The 15,186-nt window shown below is 38.6% G+C and overlaps 1 protein-coding gene across 6 annotated transcripts in view; it reads left to right on the forward strand.

Moving 5' to 3' along the window:
- Positions 1–15,186, forward strand: part of EFCAB6 (EF-hand calcium binding domain 6) — a 229,218-nt gene that overhangs the window by 40,332 nt on the left and 173,700 nt on the right. For 5 of the 6 annotated variants that reach the window (XM_072596357.1, XM_072596355.1, XM_072596354.1 and 2 more), the window contains exon 3: positions 11,742–11,890. In XM_072596357.1, coding sequence (XP_072452458.1) covers positions 11,742–11,890 — 149 coding nt within the window. Of the gene's footprint in view, positions 1–11,741; positions 11,891–14,289; positions 14,357–15,186 lie in introns of those variants that run through there. The other variant, XM_072596360.1, reaches the window with a different exon arrangement.

Here is a 15,186-nt window from a genome sequence, read left to right on the forward strand (position 1 = left end):
ACCTCATGTTTTTCTCTTGCCTCCCCTCTTTATCCCACCACTAATAAGTCTTTTGCTTGCCTCTTTTATGAGAGATAATTTGCCCCATATAACTTCTCCCTTTCTCCTCCTAATATTTCTCTCTCACTGCTTGATTTCATTTTTTTTTTTTAGTATATGAGCCCATCCTCTTCAATTCACTCTGTGCACTCTGTCTCTATGTATGTGTGCGTGTGTGCATGTGTGTGTGTGTGTACTCCCACCCAGTGCCCAGATACTGAAATGTTTCAAGAGTTATAAATATTGTCTTTCCATGTAGGAATGTAAACAGTTCAACTTTAGTAAGTCCCTTATGATTTCTCTTTGTTGTTCGCCTTTTCACGGTTCTCTTCATTCTTGTGTTAGAAAGTCAAATTTTCTTTCCAGCTCTGGTCTTTTCATCAGGAAAATTTGAAAGTCTTCTATTTCATTGAAAGACTATTTTTTCTCCTGAAGTATTATACTCAGTTTTGCTGGGTAGGTGATTCTTGGCTTCAGTCCTAGTTCCTTTGACTTCTGGAATATCCTATTCCATTCCCTTCTATCCCTCAATGTAGAAGGTGCCAGGTCTTGTACTATCCTGATTGTATTTCCACAATACTTGAATTGTTTCTTTCTAGCTGCTTGCAATATTTTCTCTTTCACCTGGGAATTCTGGAATTTGGCCACAATGCTCCTAGGAGTTTCTCTTTTTGGATCTCTTTCATGCGGTGTTCTGCGGATTCCTTGAATATTTATTTTGCCTTCTGGTTCTAGAATCTCAGGGCAGTTTTCCTTGATAATTTCATGGAAGATGATGTCTAGGCTCTTCTTTTGATCATGGTTTTCAGGTAGTCCCAGAATTTTTACATTGTCTCTCCTGATTCTATTTTCCAGGTCAGTTGTTTTTCCAATAAGATATTTCACATTATCTTCCATTTTTCGAATCTGCGCGGTATGTTCTGAGATATCTGTCTTTCTCGAAAAGTCCAAAGCGTCCATCTGTACCATTCCAGATTTGAAAGATCTATTTTCTTCAGTGAGCTTTTGAATTTCCTTTTCCATTTGGTTAATTCTGCTTTTGAAAGCATTCTTCTCCTCATTGGCCCCTTGCACCTCCTTTGCCAGCTGAGTTAGGCTAGTTCTCAAGGTGCCAATTTCTTCAAGATTTTTTTGGTTCTCCTTTAGCAAGGAGCTGATCTGTTTTTCATGCTTCTCCCTTATCCCTCTCATTTCCCTTCCCAGTCTTTCCTCCACCTCTCTAACTTGATTTTCAAAATTCCTCTTGAGCTCTTCCATGGCCCGAGCCCATTGGGTGGGCTGGGACACAGAGTCCTCGATTTCTGTGTCTTTGCCTGATGGCAAGCCTTGTTCCTCCCCATCAGAAAGGAAGGGAGGAAGTGTTTTTTCTCCGATAAAGTACCCTTCAATAGTTTTATTTCTTTTCCCTTTTCTTGGCATTTTCTCCACCTAGTGGCCTGACCTCTGAATGTTCTCACACCCACCTCGCCTCCTGGTCCTCCCAGCCAGCGTTTGGGGACTGAGATTCAAATGCTGCTTCCCGCCTTAGGATTTTTGGCGGGGGCAGGGCTGTTATTCAGTGTTAAATTAAGCTCAGGTGCTGAGGTCAGGGGCAGGGCCACCTTTCTGGCTCAATTCCCTCAGGGGGTTTATGCACAGACCTTCCACAATGGATCCAGGCTCCCGCTCGCTTGGGGAGCCCCCGTCCACAGCAGCCTCTCAGCCCCCACCTCCCGGGGGGCCCGAGCCATGGGGGCACCTCACTCTCCTCTCAACCCGCCAAAGAGACTCTCTCACCTACCCCAGTCAGTCACCTGTTGGTGGGGGGGCCCATGCCGCTGCTGAAGATCCCGCCTCCGGAGCCCTCTCAGAACTGTGTCTCTAGGAGCCGGGGCCGCCGCTGCAGGTCCGGGCTGGGCACCGCGTCTGCAGCGCGACGGACCTTTTGCGAGAGGTTTGCTGGTCCCTCTGTGGGTGGGGGGACCCGCATGGCTGCTGGAGATCCCGTCCCGTAGCCCTCTCGGATCTTTTTCTCACGGTGTCGCTGCCGTGATATGGTTGCTCTCTGCTACCCGCCCTGGCGCCCAGTCCACGGCGCGAAGGACCCCCCGTGAGAGGTTTGCAGGTCTCTCCAGAACAGAAATCTCCCTCGCTCCAATATTCCGTGGTCTCTGGGTGCAGAATTCGCTCTGGGTTAGTCCCCTCTGCCGTTCTGTGGTTTGCGGGTTCGGAGCTATGTGTATGTGCGTCTTTCTACTTCGCCATCTTCAGAACATCTTTTCAAATGACTATACATAGCTTTAATTTCTTCTTCTGAAAACTGCCTGTTCATTTCCTTTGACGTGCTATAAATATTTTAAACATATAGGTTGTTTCCTTCTTCTTTGATCCCTTGGGGATACAGATCTGGTAGTGGTATTGCTGGATCAAAGTTTTATAGTCCTTTGGGCATAGTTCTAAATTGATTTACAGAATGGTTAGACCAATTCATAAATCCACTAACAGTGCATTTGTGTACCTATTTTCCCTCATCCCCTTCAGCATTTATGATTAATAGGTATGAGGTGGTACTGCAGAGTTGTTTTAATTTGAACTTTTCTAATCAATAATGATTTATAGCATTTCTTCACGTAACTAGAGATAGCTTTGATTTCTTCAGAAAACTGCCTGTTCATATCCTTTGACAATTTATCAACTGGGGAATGACTCTCAGTTTTAGAAATTTGACTCAGTTCTATACTCAGTATACTTGAGTAATAAGACATTTATCAGAGAAATTTGCTGTAATTTTTTTATATTACTTCACTGTCTATGATAACTTTTAGCAAAATGTGGTTTCTCTGATTATTGCTTTTAATAAGGTTTATTTTTGCTTTTGCTTTATCTGAGATCATGCTTGCTACCCTGTCTTTTTTTTTTTTCTGAAGCATTCTTGATTCTGCTCCATTCTTTGTTATAACTCTTCTCATTTCAAGTGTGTCTCTTGCAAACAGCATATTGTTGGATTCTGATTTCTAATCCATTCTGCTCTCTGCTTCCATTTTAGGGGTGAACTCATCCCATTCACACTCACAGTTATGATTACTAAGTGAATTTTTCCCTCCAGCCCATTATCTTTTTTCTTCTTTCTCTCCTTTTATCTTGTTGTCCCTCAGAACTGAATTTTGCTTCTAACCACTACCTCCCTTAATTTGCCTTCCCTTTTAACATTCGTTCCCTCTTCTCTTATTCACCTTATATTGGGTAAGTTACATTTCTATACACACCAGCCACTATAAATATTTTTGTACATGCGTCTCCTTTCCCATATTTACGATCTCTTTGGGATAAAGACCTATCAGTGGTATTGCTGGATCTAAGGGTATATACAGGTTTATAGCCCTTTGGGCATAGTCATTGATTTTATTGTACAAAGCTTTTAAAACTTAATGTAAGCAAAATTATCCATTTTACATCTTATGTGCTCTCTATCTCTTGTTTATTCATAAATTCTTCTCTTTATCCATAAATTTGATAGGTAATATATTCTTCTAAAATACTTATATCACCTTTTATGTCTAGGTCATGTATCATCCATTTTGACCTTATCTTTAAAAATGGTGTAAGATATTGGTCTACATCTAGTTTCTGTCAGGCTGCTTTCCAGTTTTCTAGACAATTTTTAACAAATAATGAGTTTATCAGACACAAGATTACTATAACCATTTACTACTATGTATTTTATACTCATCCATGTATTACACTCATCCACCATTCTGTGTCTTAGCCAGTACCACATAGTTTTTGATAATTACTACTTTATAATACAATTCAAGATCTGGTACTGCTAGACCTCTTTCCTTTACATTTTAAAAAATTAATTCCTTTGGTATTGTTGACCTTTTATTATTCCAAATGAATTTTGTTGCTTTTCTAGTTTAGCAAAATAATTTTTTGGTAGTTTAATTGGGATAGCACTGAATAAGTAGATTAGTTTAAGTAGAATTATTATTTTTATTATATTGGTTCAGTCCACCCATGAACAATGAATATTTCTCCATTTATTTATTTTAATAAAAATTAACTTCATTTATTTTTTAGAAAATGAATGTATTATTTATTTTTAGCATTTATTTTATTTTTTTGAGGTTTTCTTTTTTCTTTTCAGTGTTCTACAATCACTAGCATATAACTTAGATTTTTTCCCTCCCTCCCCTTCGTTTCCCCTCTCCCTCCCCGAGATGGTGTACAATTTTATATAGATTCTACACATTCATTCCTATTAAATACATTTTCACCATAGTCATGTTACATAGAAGAATTAAAATGAATGGGAGTGGTCATGTAACAAACCAAAACATAATACAAAAGAAGATGATCTGCTACATTCAGTGATTGAATTCCATAGTTCTTTCTCTGGGTGTGGAAAACATTTTGCCTTAAAAGACCATTGGGAATTTATTAGGTCCTTACATTGCAATGAAGTTCTAAGTCTATCAGAAAAAATCCTCTCACATTGTGATTGTTGCTGTGCACAAAGTTCTCCTGGTCCTGCTGCTTTCACTCAGCATCAGATCATATAAGTCTTTCCAGGCCTCTCTGAAGTCTTCCTGTTCATCATTTCTTATAGCACAATACTATTCCATTACATTCATATACCATAATTTATTCAGCCATTCCCCAATTGATGAACATCCCCCTGACTTCCAGTTTTTGGCTACCACAAAGAGTGCTGCTATAAATATTTTTGTACTTGTGGGACCCTTTTCCATTTTTATGATCTTTTGGGGATACAGTCCTAGAAGTGGTATTGCTGGGTAAAAGGGTATGCACATTTTATAGTCTTTTGGGTATAGTTCCAAATTGTTCTCCAGAATGGCTGGATCAGCTCCCAGCTTCACCAACAATGAATTAGTGTTTCAACTCTCCCACATCTTCTCCAACATTTATCATCTTCCTGTTCTGTCATGTTAACCAATCTGATAGGTGTGTTGTGGTACCTCAGAGTTGTTTGGATTTGCATCTCTCTAATCAATAGTGATTTAGAGCATTTTTCATATGACTGTAGATAGCTGTAATTTCTTCCTCTGAAAACTGCCTGTTCATATCCTTTGACCATTTATCAATTGGAAAATGACTTGTATTCTTGTACATTTGACTCAGTTCTCTCTGTATTTTAGAAATGAGGCCTTTATCACAGACCCTAGTTGTAAAAATTCTTTCCTGGTTTTCTGCTTCCCTCCTAATCTTGGTTGCATTGGGTTCAGCTGTACAAAAACTTTTCAGTTTAATGTAATCAAAATTATCCATTTTGCACTTCATAATGCTTTCTATCTCTTGTTTAGTCAAAAATTCTTCCCTTCTCCATAAATCTGATAAATACACTATTTCTTGCTCCACTAATTTGTTTATAGTGTCAATTTTTATACCTAGATCATGTACCCATTTGGACTTTATTCTTGTGTACAGTGTCAGGCACTGGTCTATGCCTAGTTTCTGCCACACTGTTATCCAGTTTTCTCAGCAATTTTTGTCAAACAGTGAGTTCTTATCCCAGAAGCTGGGGACCTTGGGTTTATCAAGCAGTAGACTGCTATATTCACTGACTACTGTGTCTTGAGTCCCTTGCATATTCCACTGGTCTACCCTTCTGTTTCTTTTTAGCATGTATTTTAAAAAAATTTGGGTTCCAAATTCTCTCCCTCAATCCCATCCCTCTCCTGCCAGTTGAGAAGACAAGAAATGTGATATTAAACATGAAATCATGCAAAGCATTTTCATATTACTATGCTGGAAAAAACCAGGAAAAATAAGGAAAGTGATAAAAACAACCTTTTGCTTTGAAATAGACTCCATCATCTCTCTCTGTAGAGGTGAATAGCATTTTTTCATCACAAATTCTTCATAGTTATCTTGGATTGTTGTCTTAATCAGAGAATCTAAGTCATTTATAGTTGATAATCATGCAATATTGCTGTTACCATGTACAGTGTTCTCCTGGTTCTTCTCACTTCACTTTTGCACCAGTTCATTCTCTAGTTATTTAAATCTGATTTTATTTGTATAAGAAGTGTTTTATAATTATGTTCATATAGTTCTTGGGTTTGTCTTGGTAGATATACTCCCAGGTATTTTATATCATCCATGGTTATTTTAAATGAAATATCTCTTACCATCTCTTCTTGAAGGTCTTTGTTGGTAATATATAGAAATGTTGATGATTTGTGTGAGTTTATTTTATATCCTGCTACTTTGCTAAAGTAACTGTTTCAACTAATTTTTTAGCCGAATTTGCAAAAAGAAAGTTTTAATTTCCTCATTTTCCATTCTGTTTCCTTTAATTTCTCTTTCTTCTCTTATTGCCATTGCTAGCATTTCTATTATAATATTAAATAATAATGATGATAATGGGCATCCTTGTTTCACTCTTGATTTTACTGAGAAGGTTCTAGCTTATCTCCATTACAGATAATGTTTGCTGATAGTTTAAGGTAGATACTTCTTATCATTTTCAGGAAAAGTCATATTGATTCATATAATCATAAGATTTTTATTGATTTTGTTATTGACATAATCAGTTATGTTAATAATTTTCTTTATATTGAACCAGCTCTGCATTCCTGGTATAAATCCCACTTGATCACAGTGTATATTCTTTGTGATATATTGCTGTAGTCTCCTGGCTAGTATTTCATTTAGGATGTTTCCTTCAATATTCATTAATGAAATTGGTCTAGAATTTTCTTTCTCTGTTTTTGCTCTTCCTGGTTTAGGCACCATCTTTGTTTAATAGAAGGAGTTTGGTAGAAATCCTTTTCTATTATTCCAAATAATTTATTTAGCATTAGAATTAATTGATTTTTAAATCTTTGGTGTAATTCATTTGTAAATCCATCTGATCCTGCCACTTTTTTTTCTTAAGAAGCTCATTTATTGCCTGTTCAATTTATTTTTCTAAAATGAGCCTATTTAGGTATTCTATTTCTTCTTTTGTTAATCTTAGCAGTTTATATTTTTTTGGGTAAGTATTTTTTGATTTCACTTAAATTGTTAAATTTATTGGCATATAAGTGGGCAAAATAATTCCCAATAATTTCTTTAATTTCATCTTCACTAGTGATGAATTCAACCATTTCATTTTTGACAATAGTGATTTAGTTTTCTTTTCTCCTTTTAAAAATCATATTAACCAGTGATTTATCTGTTTTATTATTTTTTTCCCCATAAATTCAACTCCTAGTTTTAGTTACTAATTCAATGGTTTTCTTACATTTATTTTTTTTAATCTCACCTTTAATTTTCAATATTTCCAATGTGGTATTTAATTGAGTACTTTTATTCTTTTTCTAGTTTTTAAAAATTGCATATTCAGTTCATTGATCTGCTCCTTCTCTAATTTATTGACATGAACATTGAATAATATAAATTTTCCTCTGATTACTGATTTTGCTGCACCGCATAAGTTTTGGTATGTTGTCACATTATTGTTATTCTCTTTAATAAAATTATTTATTGTTTCCATGATTTGTTCTTTGACTCACTCATTCTTTAAGATTAGGTTACTTACTTAATTAAATTTAGTCTGTTTCTATAGTTCTTAATTAAATGTAATTTTTATTGCATTATGATCTTAAAAACATGCATTATATATTTCTGCCTATAAGGTTTTTATGCTTTAACATATGGTCAATTTTTGAAAAGGTGCCATTTACCACTGGAAAAATGATATATTCATTTCTATTCCCATTGCGTTCTCTTCAGATGTGCATCATATCTAGCTTATCTAAGATTCTATTCATCTCCTTCATTTCTTTCTTATTTTTTTTTGTTAGATTTATCTAATTCTGAGAGGGAAAGGTTGAAGTCTCCCACTCTTATAGTTTTGCTATTTATTTCCACCTGTAATTCATTTACCTTTTCCTTTATATATTTGACTGCTATAGTATTTGGCATATATATATTTAGTATTGATATTACTTTGTTGTCTAGGATATCTTTTAGGAAAATGTACTTTTCCTGCTTATCTCTCTTAAGTAGATCTATTTTTGTTTTGTCTGAAATCATGATTGCTGCCCTTGCTTTTTCTTTTACTTCAACTGTAACATAAAAAATTCTACTCCATCCCTTCATTTTTACTCTACATGTGTCCCTCATTTTTTATTGTGTTTTTTTGTGAACAATATATTGTTAGGTTCTTATATTTTATCCTTTCTGCCATTCATTTCTATTTTGTAGGCCAATTCATCTCATTTTCATTTAAAGTTATAACTACTAGTTGTGTATTTCCTGATATTCCATTTCCCCCCACTCTATTTTTCCTCTCCTCTTCTCTCCTCCCCTTTCCTTCTCCCCTCTCCCTCCTCTTCCCTTCTTCCTTTCCCCTCCCCTCCTCCTCCTCCTCCTCGTCCTTCTTCTTCTTCTTCTTCTTCTTCTTCTTCTTCTTCTTCGTCTTCTTCTTCATCTCTTTCTCTCTCTGCTTTCCCTCATCAGAAGCAGACCACTGCACCAACAATTCATACAATTTTTTGAGCCCTTCCTTATCTTATCTTCTTGTCCTCCTGTTTCTTGATCTTCTAAGAGTCCCTCCACTATCCTCTCTCCTTGCCCTCTTATTTCTCTGTAAGTTAAAATGACTTTTATACCCAACTAGATGTATATATTATTTCTTCTTTAACCCAGTTCTAATGAGAATAAAATTCCTGCATGACCCACCATCCACTCCCTCCTGCTGTCCACTGTAATAATTTTTCCATATGCACCTCTTTTTTATGAGATAATTTGCTCCATTTTACCTTTTTGTACCCAATATTATTTTTTAAGATTGTTCTATCATAATCAACTCAAATCTAAGCCTTCTATCTATGTATATACATTTTTGAACTACCCCAATGAAAACATACTTAAGAGTGTAACTCTTAAATATCATTTTCCCATATAAGAAAGCAAACAGTTTAATCTTATTAAATTTCTTATGATTAATCTTTTATGTTTACCTTCTTATGTTTCTCCTGATTCTTGTGTTTTAAATTTCAGTTTTTTTCCCTCAGGAATGTCTGAAAGTCCTTTAATTCATTAAATAGCCATTTTTTTCCTCTTGCATGATGATACTCAGTTTTGTTGGGTGAGTTATTCTTAGTTTAAACCCATCTCCTTTGCTTATTTTCCACACTTTTTGATATTTTAATATAGAAACTCCTGAATATTGTGTTATCCTTATTATAGTTCCGCAATATTTGGATCATTTCTTTCTAGTTGCTTGTAGTATTTTCTCCTTTACTTGGGAGCTTTGAAACATAGCTATAATGTTCCTGTGAATTTTCATTTTGGGATCTCTTTTAGGAAGTGATTGATAGATTTTTTCAATTTTCTATTTTTAAGTTCTTAAACTTCAGAGTAATTATCTTTAACAATTTCTTGACATATAATGTCTAGATTTTTGATGACTCATGACTTTCAGGTTTTCTAGGTCAGTTATTTTCTCAATGAGATATTTTATGTTATCTTCTATTTTTCTATTCCTTTGATTGTGTTTTATTATTTCTTGATTCTATCATGATGTCATTGACTTCCCCTTGCCCAATTCTAATTGTTAAGGAGTTATTTTCTTCAGTAAGTTTGGGATCTCTTTGTCCGTTTGGTTAACTTTCTTTTCGTAATTGTTTTGATTTTCTTGCATTACTCTTATTTCTTTGCCTCAGTTTTACCTAACCTCTCTTATTTGATTTTTAAAATCCTGTTTAAGCTTATCTAAGAACTGTTTTGGTGACCATTTCACATTTTTCTTTCAAGCTTTCTTTGAAGTTGTTTTGACTTCATTGTCTTTTGGGTTTGAAGACTGATCTTCTCAATCAACACAGTTACTCTCTATGATGGAGTTCTTTTTATGTTGTTTACTCATTTAAAAAAAATGTTCCATTTCTTGGCTGTTAACTTTATGTTAGGGCTGGACTCTGCTCCCAGGGAATGGGGGAAGGTTTTTCATGATATTGTTTTCTGAGCTGTGTCCAAGGGCCTTTGACTTCTTGGTTCTTCTAATGTGCTATAATCCAAGACCAGGTGTGGTCTCTGCTTTTCCAGCTCATACTTTGATTTATGAATGAACTCACATCCTCTTCTTCCCCCTGAGCTTCCCTCCCACAAGACCCCCCCCCCCCAAATGCTTTCACTCCTCTAGGTCCTTGAAATGTACCACTGATCTCTATTCTCCTGTGGCTGCAGCTGTCAGTTTACCCCTCTGCTTGGAAACCAAAACCAGGGACTCTGCTCTCCTGCAAGTGACCATAACCAGAAGGGCCCCTCTCTCTGTGGCATAGTACTTGTGTGCAGCCATTGGCTGGGACCTTATCCAGCCAAGGTATTTGGGTCCTATGTCCATTGCCAACAGAGGCCAACCCTTCAATCTTTCCCTGATTAGTTTCTCACCACCATATGGCCCTAGGATGAAAGTTACTAAATCCTCTGCCTCTGACACAGCTACCCCAACTTACTGTTGGTGATTCTCCACACTTCACTCCCAGCCAGACCACCGGCCTGGCAGGTCAGAGAACTCTTAACGTTCTCCCAAGTTGTCTTAGGCTGGATGACTGCTTTACCCCAACTTTTTATTATTTCTGCCACTCTAAGATTCACTTTGAGGCATTATTTTATGTTATTTGGGGGGAGGGGGAATGTAGGAGAGCCAGATAACTGTGCCTTATTCCACCATATTCCCATAATTCCCTCTCCCATAGTAGCTTTTTGTGGTCAGGTTTTTTTTGTTGTTGTTGTTTGCTCATTTTCCTGCCTATTTCTTGACTTTAAACTTTATGTTACACTTGGGCTCTACCCACTTTGGAGTGTGGTGGAAGAAAGCTTCAGGCTTTTTCCTGCTGCTCCTCTCAGAATTAGTCTGAGTGTCTGCAGGTTTTTGGTGCTTCCAAGGTGATGTGATCCTGGGAGGGTGTGGTCACTGCTTTCCTGATCAGGTCTCTGGTTTTTACCCAGGAAAGGCTCTTACACCCTTGTAGCCACAAGTGCTAGTATTCTTCTTGGTCCTGTAGCTGCAGCCAGGGTCCCTGCTGCTTCCCCCCGCCCCCAACCAGTGCTCTTCATTGCCTTGGAACTGTGATCCAGATCTGTGTATGGGCAATAGAGTTACCAGTTAGTGCCTGCAAAGGGTCCCCTAGGATTTCTTTCTCACTAGTTGTCTGAGCCCCTAACCATCCCTGAGCTGAGAGGTCCTGAAGTTTCTGCAGTGGCAGTGGCTGCTGTAGCTCATTGTGTGTGGGCTTTGGACAGGCCTCCTCAGTGTTGTAGACTTCTCCTGCCATCCTCCTAAGTCTTCTTAGGCTGGAAAAACATCTCATCTTGACCTTTCATTGGCTCTGCTGCTCCAAAATTTGATTTGTGGTGGAATATTGGGAGAATTCAGCTGGGTTGCCTCTAATCCACCATCTTGGCTTCTCACCTTACTATACACTTTTATGGGGGATTTTTAATTTCTCCCTCCCCTAGACATACCTACTCCCACGTCTTTCCTGTCTCATCACTCAGCAGCATTTTAGTTAAATGTTTATTTTGAGTTCCTCCTTTCCTGAGGGCCTGTTGAGACTGCCTCCAGTCTTGGTGTATGAAGGTCCCCACAAACTGGACAGGCAGGTTATGAGTGGGCCGTACCCTGAACCTTCCTGTTTCCATGGAGGAGAGGCAGGACCATGGCCTAGGGACTCCCCAGTCATGGGATGTTGTTTTCTTTTCTGTCACAGGGAGATAATACGAACAGTTGTGAATTCAGTGGATCTGGGATCTTTGCATTCCTCGCCTGCTGGAATCAAAGCAGATTCAAGGCCTCATTCTTCACCCCTTGGTATCACAACTCCTAATGCTGGCAGAAATCTCATCAAATCATCTTCGTGTGAGTACCCAGGACTGTATTTAGAAAAGCAACCGTATTCAAGTCATGTTACCAAAGAGTCAATAAGGTTTGAGCCTCTGATCTCTCACTTGCTTGTTCTGTGGCCCTGGACAAGCCACTTTACTGTCTCAGGCTCGGTTTCCTCATCTGGGAAATGGGACAGTTGGATGAGATTTTTGATAGGGGTGCCTTCCTTGCTAATATTCTGTGATTCCAATTTTTCTACAGAATAGAACAGATAGGCTCTTGTAATGTTGCCCTAATTGATGCAGTGAAGTGAAATTTCCTTGTTCTCTCCAGTCATCGCTTTGGGTGACTGAATCTAACTGAATGTTTTTCCTTCCTGAGACCAACAGCAGAATATTCTGGGACAACTTTTCCTTTTATATGTTGTGCTGGTTCACTGTGAGGGAGGAGGAGGAGGAGAAGTACTTATAGACTAACACCTGACTTTACTCTGCTGAAAAGAGGGAGACCACAGGCAACTTAATTGATGGATGCTGGAGGTTCATCCAGTGCTTGGTGCCTGACTCTCCTCCTTTTCTACCTTCTTCTCAAGTGCCAGAGACTTTGCTTCATCTCCCTCCCAAGCAGTGCTAGTGAGCTAATTGGATTTTTTTTCTTTCCCAAAGTATACTCCCATACCTTAAAAAAGTGGTTTAACTTTCAAAGAAAGATAAATTAATTGATGGTGGCTTCAGGCCCGTCCCCCTAGAGGCTGAAACAGGGCCAAGTCATTCAAAAGCAATTTTCAGCTTTTGGGAACTTGGGGAAAGAAAAAGGATTGGAGGCCTGGGAATGAAATCTTTCTAGTCCCTCAATGTGTGGCCTCTGGTGATACCCTTCTTACTTCAGTGCCTCACTGTCTGTGGCTGTTTTCCTCTACCTTCTACACCCGTCCTGATCACCCCAGGCTCAGAGGGTTCGTGTGTCACTTATCATTATGACAGGACTGAGAGATGGAATTAACTAAGACACTCAACACTCCTGAGAAGGCCCATTTGTCACCAGTTTACAAATGAGCCCCCATTGTATCAACACCCTCCTGTGAATTTGAAGCTAAAGATATGTAGCTTAGTTAGTTTTGTATTTGCTTCACACACTCTCCCCTACCCAAGTCATTTCTCAAAATTTCAGATATGCACACATACATTTGTGTGTATATACATACATACAGAGACTCGTACATGGACAATTGACAATAATACTGTTTAGACGTTAGACAGTAACACACATATACAATGATATATATTATTATTATATATGTTATAATATTATATATGTTAGAATATACACAATATACAGTATTACATATAGTCAACAATACCCATATGTGCAAAACAATATGTAGTACACAATATTTCATACAATATAACGTATACAATGTAGAACAGCACAGATACACACACTTGAAAGTGCTTGCTCACCCTCACGATGATGATGGTGATGATGATGATGAGATGTCAGCATCGTTGGCTTGGACTTGTCATTTCACGATCATAGGAGGTTTCAGGGAGGACGCTGTCCTTCACCTTTGCAGGTGGACAACAATCTACAGTGCAGAGATTTGGAGAACTGCCTGGGGCAAGTGACCTCATCAGCTCCCAGCAGCTTCACCGCTGCCTCCAAGCAGATGATGTTCATATCCCCTTCTTCAGCTCAAGCCTCTGTTGACCTCCGTTCTCTCCTCCTCTTGGACATTTCAAACTGGATGTCCTGTTGGCATCTTAAACTCAGCGTGTCTCAGATGAAATTCATTATTGTCCCCCTCCCCATGCCCTTCTCTCTAACCTAGTGGAATAAGAATAGCTCATGTTTATGTAACACTCTGAGGCTTACCAAATGCTGCCCTTACACCAGCCCTGCCAAGGTTGGGAATATAATTGTTATTATCCCCCTTTCACAGAAAAACGAACTAAGAGAGAACTTAGAGAGAGAGGGGGAACTGACTTGCAGTCATAAATCTAAAAATGCAAGAAGATATCTCAGACTCTGGATTTCTGACTCCCAGCATAACACACTTTGCACCCCCTTTTGATGGACTGATTTAATGTCTGCTTCATCCATGCCCGAGTCCATTTAGGATCCCAGGTGGCGTCATGGCTGTACCCAGAGGAGTTCAGTGACTCAGTGAGAAATCACAATGACAAATCTCAGGGTGAGGTGGGGGGGGCACAAATAATCCCACCATCTCTGTCTAGTTTTATCTCATGTGTGTGTTCTAGGGGAGATGGAACTTTTGTAAAAATATGTTTTATATCTGCCCAGAGCTTAATAAGTGATGGACAGAGCTAATAAATAAACTGTAATCACAAAATCATTTATGGCCTTGTGTGTAAAAGCTGAAGATTTACCAGCCCACCAACATTCTTTTCCTGCCTTCTCTCTCTCCCTGGTAGGTAGTAAAATAAATGAAATTCCATGGCAAAAGAAAATTAAGTCATTTGTTACTAATTTGTGCCATCGGTGAGTACATACCGTATTTACCCGCATAATGTCCTGCTGTATTTAATTTACATGTTCTCCTCTTCCCCATTTTAAGACTGAAATGGAGTATGTGCATATGTGTACATGCATGTAAACATATGTGGCTGAAGGGGGTACATTGGTTAAATTTATCCCAGGGCACCTTTTCTGACCCAACTTGCCTTGGTTGGTCTCCATTCAGGGAATATTGACTGGTGCCAGGCACCATATTTGAGCAGATATGTTGACAAGCTGGAGACCATGGCAGAGGAAGACTGGGAGAAAGGACTGGCCAGGTAGCCTGGAGGAAATGAGACCAGGAAGATCATGATGCTGATGGACTGTCATGTGGAGGAGGGAGCCAGATTTTCTGGGTGACTTCAGAAGGCCAGACTAGAACTGTGGGTGACAGTGACTGTCAGAGCTTTCTACAATATCTTTTGTCTCTGTATCCTCAGCACCTAGTGCCCCTGACATGCAAACAAGAGTTGCTTAATAAATGCCTGTCTGTTGATTGTGTGCATACATGTTTCCCTTAGTGGCATGTAATTTCCATGAGGACAGGGCAAATTTCCCTTTGTCTCAGTATCCCCAGCCCCTAGCACTGTACCTTGCATATAGTGGGCACTTAGTCATTGTTGGTTGGTTGTAGGGCAGCCAGCAGAGGCTGGCAGTGCCAGGCTGGAAACACTTTAGAAGACATTCAGTCACCAGCCAGATGGGAGGTTGGATGAGGTGGAAGCATCACAGAGATTGCTGACTTTTAATAAGAGACTTGAGCCTGAATTCTAGATGAGCCCTTAATCTATGTGGGCCTCAGTTTCCTCACC

This window comes from Notamacropus eugenii, chromosome 3, assembly GCF_028372415.1.
Source record: "Notamacropus eugenii isolate mMacEug1 chromosome 3, mMacEug1.pri_v2, whole genome shotgun sequence".
Classification (NCBI taxonomy): Eukaryota; Metazoa; Chordata; class Mammalia; order Diprotodontia; family Macropodidae; genus Notamacropus; species Notamacropus eugenii.